Source organism: Rhineura floridana, chromosome 11 (assembly GCF_030035675.1).
Source record: "Rhineura floridana isolate rRhiFlo1 chromosome 11, rRhiFlo1.hap2, whole genome shotgun sequence".
Classification (NCBI taxonomy): Eukaryota; Metazoa; Chordata; class Lepidosauria; order Squamata; family Rhineuridae; genus Rhineura; species Rhineura floridana.
Window position 1 is genome coordinate 8,787,791 of NC_084490.1, and position 15,442 is coordinate 8,803,232.

The 15,442-nt window shown below is 47.8% G+C and overlaps 1 protein-coding gene across 2 annotated transcripts in view; it reads right to left on the bottom strand.

Moving 5' to 3' along the window:
- Nucleotides 1-6,816: 6,816 nt before the first annotated feature.
- Nucleotides 6,817-15,442, bottom strand: part of LOC133366692 (uncharacterized) — a 32,728-nt gene continuing 24,102 nt past the window's right edge. For both annotated transcript variants that reach the window (XM_061590085.1, XM_061590086.1), the window contains 8 exons: nt 15,312-15,429; nt 13,709-13,914; nt 13,470-13,587; nt 12,031-12,200; nt 9,556-9,653; nt 9,318-9,424; nt 8,396-8,467; nt 6,817-6,984 (listed from right to left, as the gene is read on the bottom strand). In XM_061590085.1, coding sequence (XP_061446069.1) covers nt 6,878-6,984; nt 8,396-8,467; nt 9,318-9,424; nt 9,556-9,653; nt 12,031-12,200; nt 13,470-13,587; nt 13,709-13,914; nt 15,312-15,429 — 996 coding nt within the window. In that variant the 3' untranslated portion in view covers nt 6,817-6,877. The remainder of the gene's footprint in view (nt 6,985-8,395; nt 8,468-9,317; nt 9,425-9,555; nt 9,654-12,030; nt 12,201-13,469; nt 13,588-13,708; nt 13,915-15,311; nt 15,430-15,442) is intronic.

Sequence of the window (15,442 nt, forward strand, 5' to 3'; positions counted from 1 at the left end):
GGCTCTCATATTGTTTTGGTTCTCATATTGTTTTGGTTCTCATATTGTTTCAGAAAGTGCAAACTGGATAAATTCTGTTGGAAATGTGAACTGAATTGAAATTCTCACCCATCCCTACAGCCCGTACCAATCTAGTTCAGCAGCCAGCAAGGGCCAGAGAGAAGTCAACAAGCAGATGACAAATGGCAATAGCCCTCTGTGCTACTCTCTACCCACACCAAATAAATAAATAAATCTAGTAGCCCGAGGTATACTACTTCGGAACCTGGAAGCTCCATTTCTCTATCATGGCTAATAGGTGTGCCCTGGGCAGAGTACCAGAGGCCAAAGAGAGAGGTCTGGGGAGTCACATTTGGGCCCTGGGCCTGAGGTTCTTGCCCCTGCTGTAACTTAATGTTAAGCCAGCTTCAGGCACTAAAGGCACAATTCTATATAGGAACTTATTATTAACAATAACAACAATTTGATTTATTACCTGCCCTTCTCCGTGAGTTCCCAGGGTGGGTTACAGCAATTTAAAACAGAGTTTCAAACTCAGTTTAACGTAGGAAGCTGCCCTATCTAGAGTCAGGCCATTGCACATCTCAGTATTGTCTACACTGACCAGCAGTGGCTCTCCCAGGTTGCCAGTGGGGAGTCCTCCCAAGCCCTACCTGGAGGCAGCAGTGATTGAACCTGGGACCTTCTGCATGCAAAGCAGATGCACTGCCACTGAGCTATCGCTCCCCTGTTGCAAGTGCTTGCTTCTTCTCCCAAGCTCCTTCTGCCAGCTGCATGCCATCTCCCTTTCTGACAGAGGCACAGAGCTGCTGGGAATGGCTGAGCAACAGGAAGCAATTGCAACAATGCGTCGTTTAATTTATCGCCATGGTGCAACGGGAGTCGGTAGCTTGGATGCAGAAAGAGTAGCAGCAGAGAATTTTCTCTTTGCAAGCTTCTGAGCTTGCTCAGCACAAATGCTGCCACAGCACAAATGCAAAGCCGCTGCCTTCCCTTCACTGTCCTGCTGACGTCACAGCAGCAAGCCAAGGCCATGTCCGTGCGTGGGGAGGGGGGGAGAGTAACCCGTTACATAATCCCACAGGTCATCAATTGGCCTCCCATTAGAGCTCAAGTCAAGCTATGCCACTGTAAGCATTTGGCTTTTTGGCAGCTTGGAGGGTGCGTATGTATTTGAGGACCACACGTCCCAACTGCTTACAGAAGAGGAGGTGACGGGCAGCAGGAGTCTGGGGCAAGGGCAGGGATAGGGAACCAGAGGCCTCCTCCTGATGGCACTGGACTTCAGCTCCCATCAGCCCCAGCCAGCATGGTCAATAACCAGGGGATGCCAGGATTTGTAGGCCAGCAAATCTGGAGAGCAACAGGCCTCCCATCCCTGGGCTATGCCAAGGCTGCTCCAGAAGGCATGTAGAGGTGGGCCGTGGCTCAGTGGCAGAACATCTGCTTTGTGTGCAGAAGGGCCCAAGTTCAATCCCCAGCATCTCCAGGTAAGGCTGGGAGAGACTCTGGCCTGAAAACCTAGAGAGCTGCTGCCAGTCAGTGTAGACAATACTGAGCTAGAGGGAGCAATGGTCTGACTCAGTATAAGGCAGCTGCCTGTGTTCCTCAGTTGTAGACGATAGGATGAAACAGACTGGCTTATGGCTAGCAACTTGCTGGCTAGCATAGGCCAGAGTAGGGGTCCTCATGCTCTGGGGCTGCTTGTGGCCCTCCAGGCTTCTCTACCTGGCCCTTGAACTCTCCCAGGCAACACCCCATCACCCCAGGCCACTCCTCTCACCGGCCCTGCTTCACACCCTCCATGAGCATTTTTCCCTGGCTGAAACGTATCCCCGAACTCCGATGATGACTTTTGCTTGCTTGTCAGATACAGAGGAATGTTATGTAGAACCTCGCCTATTCTAAAATGGTCACATTTACATTTGATGCTCCGCCCACTTTTGACCCTGGCCTCCCGCTCACCACTAGCTGAAGTTTGCCATAAAGAGAATGTGGCCCTCAGGGTGAAAAAGTGTCCCCACCCCAGCCATATCTGGTCCAGAGTTCTTTGTGGGCAAGTGAGTGGGCTAGTTTCCTTTGTGGCTAGCATAGCAGTCAAGCCAGCTGGCTGAGGAGAGGCCCTCTGCTAGGAGGCTGTTTTGTTAACTAGCCTGCTGTGATACTAGTGGCTTGTATTTCCATGTCAATAGCCCCTCTCTGCAGGTCACAAAATAATTTGGCAGGCTCCTAACATTTGTGGAGGTTGTTGAAGTAACACCACCCGCTGCTTTAAGCTCTGATCAAACTCCACGCAAGACATTTTGGAGGGGAATTCATTAGGCAGATGCTATGAGAGTGGCGATTTCCAGATCAAACCTCCTGTTTCAAGAGAGCTTCACTGGCTCCAGATCTGTTTCTGGGCACATTTCAGAGTGCTACTATTGGGCCTCCAAAGATGTCTTAAGGAAGGAATGAGAAACCACAGGTCCATGGCCTTAAAATGTGGTCCTCTAAGCAGGCCTGTAGCCGGGGGGGGAGAAATGGGGGAGCCACCCCTCTATTTATTTGATATGATTTATATCTCATCCTACCTCCCAAGTAGAAGCCCAGAGCTCTGTTTCACCCCGCTTTGGATTTTTGGGGGGGGAAATTGTCCTTTTTAATTTGCAACATAACAGACAGTGGCAATCTCCACTTAAAGAATGATTGCTCCTGTTCTTAAAAAAGGGGGTTTAAGAATAGGACCCTTTGAAGAAATTCAGTGAATGACATAAGGGAAATGGACAACAGAAGCCTCATCTGGCAGAGCCCCCCAAAGTCTGCTCACTCAAGACGTTCCCTGACTGAGGGTGGATTTTTCATGATCACAATCACCCTACTTAAGTGATCCTGGGAAAAAACAGCCTGTATAATAACATGAGCATTGAGGAGTTAAGTGTTAGAACTTTGTACATGGACTAGAGTTAAACACCACCAAGAGCTTGGAAAAGTTACTTTTTTGAACTACAACTCCCACCAGCCCAATCCAGTGGCCATGCTGGCTGGGGCTGATGGGAGTTGTAGTTCAAAAAAGTAATAATAATAATTTAATTTATGTGTCGCCTATCTGGCCGATGGCCACTCTAGGCGACGTACATCTCAGTTACAATAAAACACATCATAATAATACAATACAAACAATAAAAATTATAAAACAATGACAGTTCAGAGTAATAGGCAATTAGTCATAGAGATTAACCCTCCCCGGAAGTCCTGAAGGCCTGTCTGAAAAGCCAGGTCTTCAAGGCCTGGCGGAATACATTCAGGGAAGGGGCATGCCGAAGATCATACGGGAGGGAGTTCCAGAGAGTGGGGGCCACCCCTGAAAGTGCCCTCTCTCTAGTCCCTACCAACCTAGCTGTTTTAGTTGGCGGGACTGAGAGAAGGCCCTGTGTGGCTGATCTTGTCGGGCGGCATAATTGGTGGCGTTGGAGGCACTCCATCAGATAAACTGGGCCGAGACCGTGTAGGGATTTAAAGGTTAATACCAACACCTTGAATTGGGCCCGGAAAACAACTGGAAGCCAGTGCAGGTCGAACAGCACTGGAGTGATATGCTCCCGGCGATGACAGTTTGCAAGTAGTCGAGCCACCACATTTTGTATAAGTTGTAATTTCCAGACCGTTTTCAAGGGTAGCCCCACGTAGAGCGCATTACAGTAATCCAAACGAGAGGTGACCAGGGCATGTGCCACCAATGGGAGCTGATGAACAGGAAGGTATGGTTGCAGTCTACGTATGAGGTGTAATTGATACCAAGCTGCCTGACTCACTGCCGAGATCTGAGCCTCCATGGACAGCTTGGAATCAAGAACAACCCCAAGGTTGCGGACCTGGTCCTTTAGGGGCAATCTCACCCCATCGAACATCAAGTCAATATCTCCCAACCTTCCTCTGTCCCCCACGAGTAGCACCTCGGTCTTATCGGGATTCAGCTTCAACCTGTTCCTTCCCATCCATCCACTCACGGATTCCAGGCACTTGGACATGGTCTCCACAGCCAACTCTGGTGAGGATTTAAACGAGAGATAGAGCTGAGTGTCATCCGCATATTGGTGACACTGCAGCCCAAATCTCCTAATGATTGTCCCCAGCGGCTTCATATAGATATTAAATAGCATGGGAGAGAGGATAGAGCCCTGTGGCACACCACAATTGAGAGGCCAAGGGTCTGAAACCTCTTCCCCCAATGCTACCTGTTGATGCCTATCGGAGAGAAAGGAACGGAACCACTGCAGTACAGTGCCTCCTATTCCCAATCCCTCCAGGCGATGTAAAAGGATACTGTGGTCAACAGTATCAAAAGCCGCTGAGAGATCGAGGAGGACAAGAAAGGTGAATTCTCCCCTATCTAGTGCCCTCCTCATATCATCCACCAGAGCGACTAAGGCTGTTCAGTTCCATGTCCAGTCCTGAAACCCGATTGGTATGGATCCAAATAATCCGTTTCATCCAAGTGTGTCGACAGCTGATTAGCCACCACTCACTCAATGACCTTGCCCAAGAATGGTAAATTTGAAATTGGGCGAAAAGTTGTTCAAAACTTGGGGATCCAAGGAGGGCTTCTTTAAGATGGGCTTTACAATTGCCTCCTTGAGGGCTAATGGCATTACAGCCTCCTCCACGGATGCATTAACCACCGCCTTAATCCCCTCGCCCAATTTCTCTTTGCAGCTCACAAGGAGCCACGATGGGCAAGGATCATTTAGACATGTGGTAGGCTTCACAGTTGAGAGCACCTTGTCCACATCCTCAGAAGGGAGAGGCCGAAACCGATCCCATTCGACCGGCTTGCAACTGGCCAACTCTGGTTCATTTACTGTATCCACGGCGTACGGAATCAAGTTCCGTAAGTGTTCGATTTTGTCAGCAAAGTGCTTTGCTAATTTGTCACAGGAGGCTTTTGACTGTTCCAAGGGTTCCTGAGCAACTGGACCGACCAGGCTTCGGACCACTTGGAACAACCTCCTGGGACAGCACTCTGCGGACGCAATGGAGGCAGCAAAGAACTTCTTTTCTGCCTTCACTCCCACTTGATAGGCAGCTATTGCTGCTCTAAACTGTGTCCGGACATCTTTGGAACGTGATTTCCGCCACTGGCGTTCTAGTCGTCTCACTTCCTGTCTCAGATTACACAACCGTGGTGTATACCATGGTGCTAACTGAGTTCTGTTCAGGGGGAGAGGACGTTTCGGAGCCACCCGGTCCAATGCCCTGGTGATTCCCTCATTCCACTCTATCACCAGGGTATCGACCGGGCGGCCTTCAGCAGGTTGCAATTCCCCAAGCGCAGTCAGGAATCCTTCTGGATCCATCAGGCGCCTGGGGCGGACCATTCTAATAGGTCCTTTTCCCCTGCGAAAGGTGTGTGGCATCGAGAAGTCTTTATTTACCAGATAGTGATCTGACCATGACACGGGGGTAAAAGAAATGGCCCCCAACTTCAGAACACTTCCCTTCCCTCCCCTCCCAGGACAAACATAAGGTCGAGAGCATGACCGGCTACATGGGTGGGCCCAATGTTACTAAGGTGCAGTTCCCAGGAAGCCATGGTTTCCAGGAAATCCCGAGGGGCTCCAATGAGAGTGGTCTCGGCCTGTACATTGAAGTCACCCAGCACTAATAATTCTGGGGACAACGCCCATACAGCCGAAACCACCTCCAGCACCTCGGCCAGGGAGTCTGCCATGCAGCGGGGTGGGCGGTACACAAGCAGGATCCCCAAACTGCCCTTCGGGCCCAACCTCCAGTACATGCAGTCAACAAACTTAATCCTATGAAGAGGAGGTCTGGTAAAAACTGAAGACTCTCGACAGATGACTGCCACTCCCCCTCCCCGCCTTCCTACCCTCGGCTGCTGTGCGTAACGGAAACCCGGCGGGCACATAGCCTCAAGAATGGGAGCTGAGGCCTCATCCAGCCAAGTCTCCGTAATACATGCCAGGTCTGCCCGCTCATCCAAGATAATATCATGGATGTGTGATGTTTTTTGTACTACAGACCTGGCATTACACAACAGCAGTCGAAGGTCGGTAGGAATCCTGCATCCCCCAGTTATCGTCTGGTTCTGGACAGACCCGGAACATGGGATGGGTATTAAGCATCTATCCCTTGTTCCCCTAATCTGGCCTGGTCTGCCAGCAGTACCATTCCAGCGCCTGCCGCCCACTTTTTGTATAGTTTGGCCCCTCACCCTCCCTGTCACATCCCCCCCTGGCTTGCAGATGCCCCTATCCCCGTCCGCCGATCAGACAGGCCACCCACCCTAAACCAGTAATAAATTGGAGACCCGCCTCTAAGCTCCTGCTCTGCGTTTCAATTTTCAGTTTCAGTTCTGCTGTCTACCATGCCAGCAATAAGGAAGCGTGTTTGTTTGCCTGCAGTAACAAGTTTATTAATTCTGCAGTTATTATGATGAGTACAGCAGGATTGGGAGCTTACTATGAAAGGGTGAAATAAAGAGTTAAAAGTGATCCGAAAAAAATGGCTACCCTTTACTCTTTTAAAGCACCTGCAATCATAGTAGCTATTTTTTTTATTCTTGTTTACCTGATGGCAAAGGATGAAAACAGTCCTAGAGAAATAGAAATATAACTGTACACTACAGTTAGGTAGCTGGGTGGCTGGACACCTAAGCTATAAGAAGTCTAGCCTGACATGCTAATTTCCTATGTGCAGAGATCTGTTTTGTCATCACACAGCTGAGTCCTAAGCCATAGCACCAATTAGACCCAGTGCCTGGTGGGAGCTGCCTCCTTTTGCAGGTTCAACACTCAAGAGCACTGACACACAGGATGTTTGAAGATCTCATTTTTTAATTATTGTTCTTTCTGTACTATTATTTAGAACACTGCTTTTAACAGCCAAGTAAACCACCAGGCAGGATGATGCCTATCACTGCAGCTACCCCAAACAGAGCTATGCTGACGACTGGAAGCCTGAAAGACACTTTCACAGCTGCTCCTGCAAGATAAGAGGAAGAAGTTAGTGCATGGTTAAATCAGTGCTACCGAGACTCCACATTAGGAACACCGCAAGTTGTCTTATATTAGTGGCCGGACTATTTGTTCATACAGCACACAGGACCCCTCCAGATATCCTTGTTGTTGTGCCTTCATGATGATCTGTGCTCATGATGGTATCAGAGTGGTTTTACACAATCCCACTTTCAGCCTGCAGAAGTTTCAGAGTGGACATTGTTTCCAATCGGTGCATGCCCTGTAATTTGCTGCTGAAATCCTGTCGTTTTTTTATACCACAAATATTCCAGAGGGGGTGGGATGCTTGCTTGCTTTTGTTGCGCTGTAATGTAAGAGTGACCCTCTAGAGGGCAAAAATCAGTGTTTTTCTGACTATATGCACCAGTAGACAGTACCAGCACCTTTTTAAGGGCAATTTTTATTGTTGAACTTTTTAACATTAAGTAATTCATCACGAATTCAAGGGAAAGAGGGGCATAGGAAGAGGGATGGGTGAGGCATTTTACAATTTATCAGGAGATAATAGTGGCACCTCATTTTTCACCCAGAAAAGCACTGGCAATAATGCAGTACCATTGGGGAAGCATCACAGAACAGCTAAGAAAGCGGAATGATGTGTGGATGGTCCAGTATAAACCTCCCACTAATGCACTCTTCTGGTATCAGCTACAGGTTGCAGAATATACCCACCACACACACCAGTTTAGAAGGGCATTTATACTTTAGGCCAGACTGTTCATCTGGCCTAGTGTTGTCAATTCTAACTGGCAGTAGCTGTCTAAGGACTGAAGCAGAGGGTCTTCCACATCACCTGCTCTCCAGACCTTTAACTGGAGCCAGCTACCAGAGACTGAACCTGAGACTGTTCTGCATGCAAAGTCCCCCCCTCCCCCCCCCCTCCCCTCCCTCCCCCCCTTCCCCCCCCCCCCCCATTGAGCTATGGCCAATACATGATCATGAAATTGGAAGTCCCAGATTTCTGCATTACCAGTTCCAGGCTGTAGTATTAGCATGCACTTTTAAAGTTTGGCCGGTGGCAGGGTTTTTTTTGTCAGCGTGTTTTTAAAGAAGCTGAGCTCCAAAACACCTCCATTTTAACTCAAGCGCCTCCAGACAAGGCTGGTTTGAAACTTCAGCAGTTTGTGCAACAAATGAGTGGCAGCTGCAGCATGAAGCACTAGGCAGAAGTCGGGGGCCTTGGTATCTGCTCTCAGATCCCAATCTCCCTCTCCACCAACCAACACGCAGTTGGGAGCCTTGGTATCTGTCCAAAGATGCAAGCTTCCCTCTCCTCTAACACAAGTCCCAGCTGTAGCATCTGGGCCACTGAAAATCAGGTACAGATTCTTGCCAAAGTGGCATTCCGCAGGTTGAGATTATGGGCCAGGCTTTACCTGATGAAGCACGACCCACTAGCTGGGACTGGGATCCAGCATGGCGATTTGCAGATCTCTTCTGCTGGTGTGCTACAAGAGAACCACACCCCAGAAGAAAGTTGTTAAAGGAAGCAAATGTTACATGCAAGAAACACAAAACAGTGGTTTCTACACCCAACACCACAGATGTGAAGGGTTAAGCACGCTTTATGTATGTTCTAATGTTACATTTTGGACTCCTTAGAAATGGGACCATCACCTGGCCAAAAGCCCTGCTTCCAGGGAACAGGGAAACGGGGGTACCAGATTTCTCTATACCTACCCTCCAGAAGAGATTGCTGGAAAGCAAAGACAGCCCTTTTTAAGGCTAGGCATATTCATTGAAACATGCACAACTACCCAATTACTCCAGTTAGGTACTTGGCACTCCATTCTCTCAGACTCGCATATTAGCATTTCCTGCTTTAAACTACACAGGAAGTACCTCTCTCAACAACAGTCTCCCCCCCTCCTTGCTGGACCAGGCCAAAAGCCCATCCTGTCCTCACAGAGGCCAACCACATGCCCACAGGAGCCCACAAGCAGGACCCGAGCACCACAATCCTCTCCCCCTGCCTGTGATTCCCAGCAACTGGTATTCAAAGGCATACCGCCTCCAGCACTGGAGGTAGAACAGAGCCATGGTGGCCAGTAGCCACTGACAGCTCATCCTCCATGAGTTTGTCCAAACCCCATTACATCTTGTGCAACTGAATTGCATAGTCTGATTATGTGCTGGGCAAAGAAGTACTTTCTTTTGTCTGTCCTGAGTCTTCTAACATCCAGCTTCATTGGATGTCCGCAATTCTGGTATTATAGGAGAGGGAGAAAAAATGCCCCCCTATTAGGTAAGGAAGGCCCTGGGTCCAGGCTTCACCTGCGGTGTAAGCCACCCTCTTACCTCTGGCCCCAAGGGCATAGGGTCGAGGTGTAGCCTGCTCACTTGGCAGTCGGCGGGCCCACACTCTGAGCGTCTCATTAAGGGGGTAACGGCAGCGCAGGGTAAGCCTAGAGAGAAAAGCCAGACCAATATTCTTATAAACCATGCACTCCATCCAGCACCAAGCAAAATAAATACTGTAAGTAAATACAGAAGCAGATGGCATCTCACCAGGAACATTTTAAACGCAGAGCCTTACCTGTACTGGGAGTCCCTGGTAATAATTGGATTTGCTTCCGGAATTATCTCTCTCCTGAAGGACACTTCATTCTCGTACACCAAGTAGTTGCCATCAAACTGAAAGGCAGAGAAGAAATTCACTGCAAGGTTTGGCTCTGTAGGTTAACTAGTTTTTGGACATTCTCTGCAGTAGCCCCTAAGTTATGGAGTTCCCTCCCTGCAGAGGTGCATCTGGGGCACCTTCATTATGAGGCTTCCATCATACGCTGAAGATGCATCTCTTTACTTTGACCTTGGACATTGTGATATACATAAGTATGTATGATCCACCCTATTCTTACAATTGTAATTTGTTTTTAACCGTTTTTAATATTGTATTTTTTAACTGCTGTAACCCACCCTGGGACCTTATGCTGACAAGTCAGTAAGAAATTGAACAACTACTACTACTACTACTACTACTACTACTACTACTACTACTACTACTACTACTACTACTACTACTACTACTACTACTACTACTACTACTACTACTAAGTAGTTAGGTTATCCTACTTTGGACACATTATGAGAAGACATGATTCATTAGAAAAGATAATAATGCTGGGAAAAACAGAAGGGAGTAGAAAAAGAGGACAGCCAAACAAGAGATGGATTGATTCCATAAAGGAAGCCACAGACCTGAACTTACAAGATCTGAACAGGGTAGTTCATGACAGATGCTCTTGGAGGTCACTGAATCATAGGGTCGCCATAAGTCGTGGTCGACTTGGAGGCACATAACAACATCTACTACTACTACCGTTCAGCCCACTGGCCAGAAATTAGGGTCAGTTCTCTCAGTTGCTCATTTTTCCAAACTTAAATTAAGCTCTTCACATTTCTGTAGCAAGTTGCGATTTTTTTTAAAGCCTCATGAAAATTCTTCAGCATTTCAGTGCCACTTTCTCCTAACACTTCTGTATGCAAGGGTTTTTTATTCGTGTACACATTTTTGCAAGGCATTTCTCCTAATATGTTATTTTCACCAATATTTTATGCACACTTTCCTCTCATACATGCATTTTTGTAAACATCATTTGGCTGGACAACTGCATCGCAAAGATCGCTTGCAATACTGTTTCAAAAACTATGAATTTGATTCAGCTGTAAATGTAAACTGAATCTAATTTTTCCCCCATGCCTACCGGGAACAGAAGAATGAAGGGGCAAAGGTACTCTGTTCTACCCCACCTCCTTTGTTCCGACATTCCTGCCTGTTGCTGCAGTGCAGGAAAGCATCTCATTGAGGCCACCCTAGAAATGTAAGCCACCATCCTACTGCTGGGCTCAAGGATATTTTTTTAAAATTATTTCATATTTATTATTGCATTCACATATCACCAACATCTGAAGAGTCACAGATTCCCTTTCCTTGCCCTGAAGCAACACAATGATTTACTAGTTCCCCAGAGCTTTGTTATGTGCCTTCAAATTGATTTCGACTTATGGCGACCCTATGAATCAGTGACCTCCAAGAGCATCTGACATGAACCACCCTGTTCAGATCTTGTAAGTTCAGGTCTGTGGCTTCCTTTATGGAATCAATCCATCTCTTGTTTGGCCTTCCTCTTTTTCTACTCCCTTCTGTTTTTCCCAGCATTATTGTCTTTTCTAGTGAATCAGGTCTTCTCATTATGTGTCCAAAGTATGACAACCTCAGTTTCATCATTTTAGCTTCTAGTGATAGTTCTGGTTTAATTTGTTCTAACACCCAATTATTTTTTGCAGTCCATTGTATGCTTTAACATACCCAGAGCTTTAACGAGTCCAAAAAACAAGGATGCGGCTAGAGGTGAGCCTCAACACAAGACCAGAAGTACCAGAGCATGAGAACATCTCCCATCCTTGAACTGGGAAACAAGACTTTGGAAGTCCCCATGATGGAGATTGATACTGTTAGAAGCATGACAAGAGCAACTCCCATTTGGTCCTCTTTGAGTGGGGAGAGAGATAGAGAGATAGTCCTCACAGCTGGCTAGGAGGCCACTGACCTGTGGTCTTCTGTCTGTCCTCCTTCTGTGTAAACTGATAGGTCTCAGGGAGCTATTCACACCTCTGACCTTCCTGCTTTCTATGTTCTCTGCTGACGTTCTTGCTGTCTCCTCTCTTCTAGCATGAGGGGCAATGTCCAGGCATGGCCATTGCGGCCTCCAACTTAGTTAGCTAGACAGATGTAGCATCTTCCCTATCCAATATGCATTTCTATTAATAAAGCAGTCTTTTCTTATTCTGAAACCAAGTGTAAGTCTGCATGATTTAAAGCAAGGTAAAAGCTCGCTTTCTCTCAGGTAAAATCACACCCATGCAGCCCTGAGCAACCTACACTAAGCTAAGCTCTGCTAGTTTACTAAATCTCTAATTGGTTGACCAGCCATTGGAGGACCCAACAGGTACCCCTCACTTCCTCCTCCTTCCCACAGCTCTCAATCATGCCCCGAGAAGTCCTACCTACCCTTCTTGTGGTGCCACAAGAGGCCACTGGAAAAGAGAAGAGGGCCCTGGATTCATCAGCAGCAACCGGCCCACAGTTCTTATCCCGTAGGTGGGTTTTCCTGGGGTCTAAGGCCGGCTTGGTGTCCAGGCTGAGGACTGTGGCCATTATGGTTCCATTGGGGAGACACACTACAGGCAGAAAGAGAAAAATAAATCCAGAGCTACTTATTACGTTTGTCTGTCACTTTCCAGCAAGACGTCTCAAAGCCGCCCTCCTCATGAAGCCAAAATCCCCTTTTGGTTTTCAAATGCAGACCTACACTTTACTTTCATTGGGGGTACTCACGACCCCTGCCTCAGACATCAGAAGCATTTGAGGCAGCTCACAATGAAGTGCCATCTTTTAAAAAGTTAGAAGGAAATATAAATGAAGCAGTTTAACAAAAGGTTTAGCCTATCAAAAGAAGGGATCCCGTGTTGCAGGTAATTTTAAAAGCTTGTTAGAAAGATTAGCATTTACAGTCGACAGCGTAAGGCTAGCGAAGAATGCGGGAGAAGAAGACAAGACAAACCAAGCCTCCCAGTCTCTGGCATTAGAGGGAGGACCTCACTACATGGTTTCAAGAAGCAAGCAAATAGCTTGCGGTGAGGTGGGGAACCTCAGGTTGGGGCGCTGAATGCCAGAGGGAGAATGGTATGGAGTTTTCTGGAGGTGGGCATGGATGACCGTTGTTGAAGCACTCCATACTACAACATTTTGTTGCAGGTCCCACTAGTTTCTCCTGATCTTGGTTTTTTGTTGTTGTTTGAAACCCCAAGCAAGGCCTGGTTACAGAATAATTGCATTGCATCAGGGGGTGGAGAACCTCAGAACTGGGAGCTGAAGAAGGCCCTCTAGGCCTCCCCATTTGACCTTTGGCAATCTGTCTAGGGCACACCCCTCACCAGCCTCTTCAAGTGATTTTGCCTGGCTGGACGTGCCCTTGAAGTGTGATCATGCCCTCTTGGGAGGACGGAGAGGGGTGTGTGCATGTAGAAACCTCTGACTTGAGTGGCCCACGGTACGAAGAGTCACATCAGTTGCTCCGCCCACTTTTCTATCCGGCCCCACCCCACTACGCGGCCCCCAGAAGGCTGCCCACAAGGGAATGCAGTCCTCTGACTGAAACGGGTTCCTGGGGAAGGACTGTAGCTCAGTGGTAGAACAACTGATTTGCACGGAGAAGGTCCCAGGTGCAACCCCTGACATCTCCAGGTAGGAGATGGGAGAGAAGAACCCTGTCTGAAAACCCAGGCAGCTGCTGCCAGTCAGGGCAGACAGTTCTGAGCCAGATGGGCCAATGGTCTGACACTGTCTAGAAAGGCAGATTCCGGTGTCCCCTACTCCTGCATTCCATCAGGCAAACCGCCTCTCTCCCCCATTATGCGCCGAGGCAGCTGCTGTGCTGATCCACTTACCCAGTAGTTTTCCAGTGGGGAAAATGCAGCCGACTGGAAACGCTATCACAGTCGCTAGCGTTTTGTTATTCCTCAGGCTGAAGTCAAGCCGTGCAGTCAGTCCTTGGAGGGAGATATCCTGGGCAATGCACACGCATGCATGCATTATCCAATCTGGTCAGCTGCTCCCACAGGAAAGCTTCCACACCAACCCGAGGCCAAAGAAGGCAGCAGGCACCTTCCCCACAAGCCACACCTACCTCGTAGGCTAAACCAGTTGCCAAGAGAGGCACCGACAGGTAGAAGTAACTACCGTCCTCCCGCATGGTGTAGTTCTGCGATATCGCCAGTTCAGCCGTCAGCTGGAAATCCCCCACATACGGGACCCAGTAGCGGTCCAAGTTCCCATGGGTCATCAGCAGACCAATCCTTCCTGTCTCACAGAACCCCTCAAAGGTCGGAAGAACTAAAGGATGTAGGTGGATGCAGGGGAAGAAAAAGGCATTGCAAAATGTATTTTAGTTGCTACCAATTTAGAACCTGCTTCAATGCACAGCTTCCCTCAAAGAAGCTTGGAAATGATGCAGTTTTGCAGTGGTCAAGATTAACTTGCAAGACTCTCTATTCTGGATTTGATTATATTTCATTAAAAATCCTTATGTACAGGAGTAGCTAATGTGGTGCCCTCTGTTGTTGATCCCAAAGCCCATCATCCCAGACCATTGTTCATGCTGGCTGAGAGGGTTTGAGGGCAGCAAATGGAGGGCACCCTGTTGGCTATCCCTCATCTATTATAATGCTTCCAGTGACACTGTGCTTTTTTTTGACACACACACACACGCGTGCAATAATATAAGAGCAGTCCTGCTGGATGAAGCCAAAGGCTGCTGTTACTAATGCAAGTACATACAAATATGCAGACGGTAAGCACCAACTCAAAGACCCTCCGCGGCGCAGAGTGGTAAGCGGCGGTAACGCAGCCGAAGCTCTGCTCACGGCCGGAGTTCGATTCCAACGGAAGGAGGAAATGTAATCTCCGGTAAAAGGGGTCGAGGTCCACTCACCCTTCCATCCACCCGTGGTTGCTAAAATGAGTACCCGGCGTACGCTGGGGGGTAAAGAAAGGCCGGAGAAGGAACTGGCAATCCCACCCCATATACACGGTCTGCCTAGTAAACGTCGCAAGACAGTCAGAAACAACTCACACTATAAGTGCGGGGACACCTTTACCTTTAAGCACCAACTCAAAAAGATTTCTCAAGCATATGAGGGAATGTGGCTATATACACACCACAATGGATTAGGGATGGGCGAGAAATTCAATTCAGTTTGCATTTCAAGCTGAATCTATCGAATTTGCACTTTCCAAACCAATACGAGAACTGAAACACAGCCGTCCTTCAAAATTCACACTTACATGAATTTTGCAATGCAGTTGGCCAAGCAACCAATGTTTACAAAAATGCGTATGTTAAGGGAAATGTGGGCATAAAGGCAAATGCATGAGTAAAAACAGCAGAAAAGGAATGCATTATATGACAAGGAATTGCTGACAAAAGGTGCACGTTAGTCAAAGCTGCCTGAAAAAAAATTGTTTATTAGGAGAAAAATTGCACTAAAATGTGGGAGAATTTCCCTGAGGGTTTTTTGCAAATTGCTGCAGAGGTGTTGAGAACCAAGTATAAGATTGGGGGGGGGGAAATGAGAAACAAAACTGTGACAGATCTTTCCATCCCTGTACTGAGTTTTATGTTGCATATTCATATGCTGCTTTTGAGATTTTTAAGTATTAAGCTGTTTAGAAATGCTTTGGAAGAAAGACCGCTTAGAGCCCTCCACCCCACCCTGCTCCAGCAGACTCACCAACATCAGGGACTTCACACTGGATCACTGCTGGATGGGTGAAGGGCTTATCCTTTTGGACCAAGTTGAGGGTGTACTCTAGGGGCAGGGTGTATCTTCTGATGTTGTCATACACGTACTGAAGGAGACAA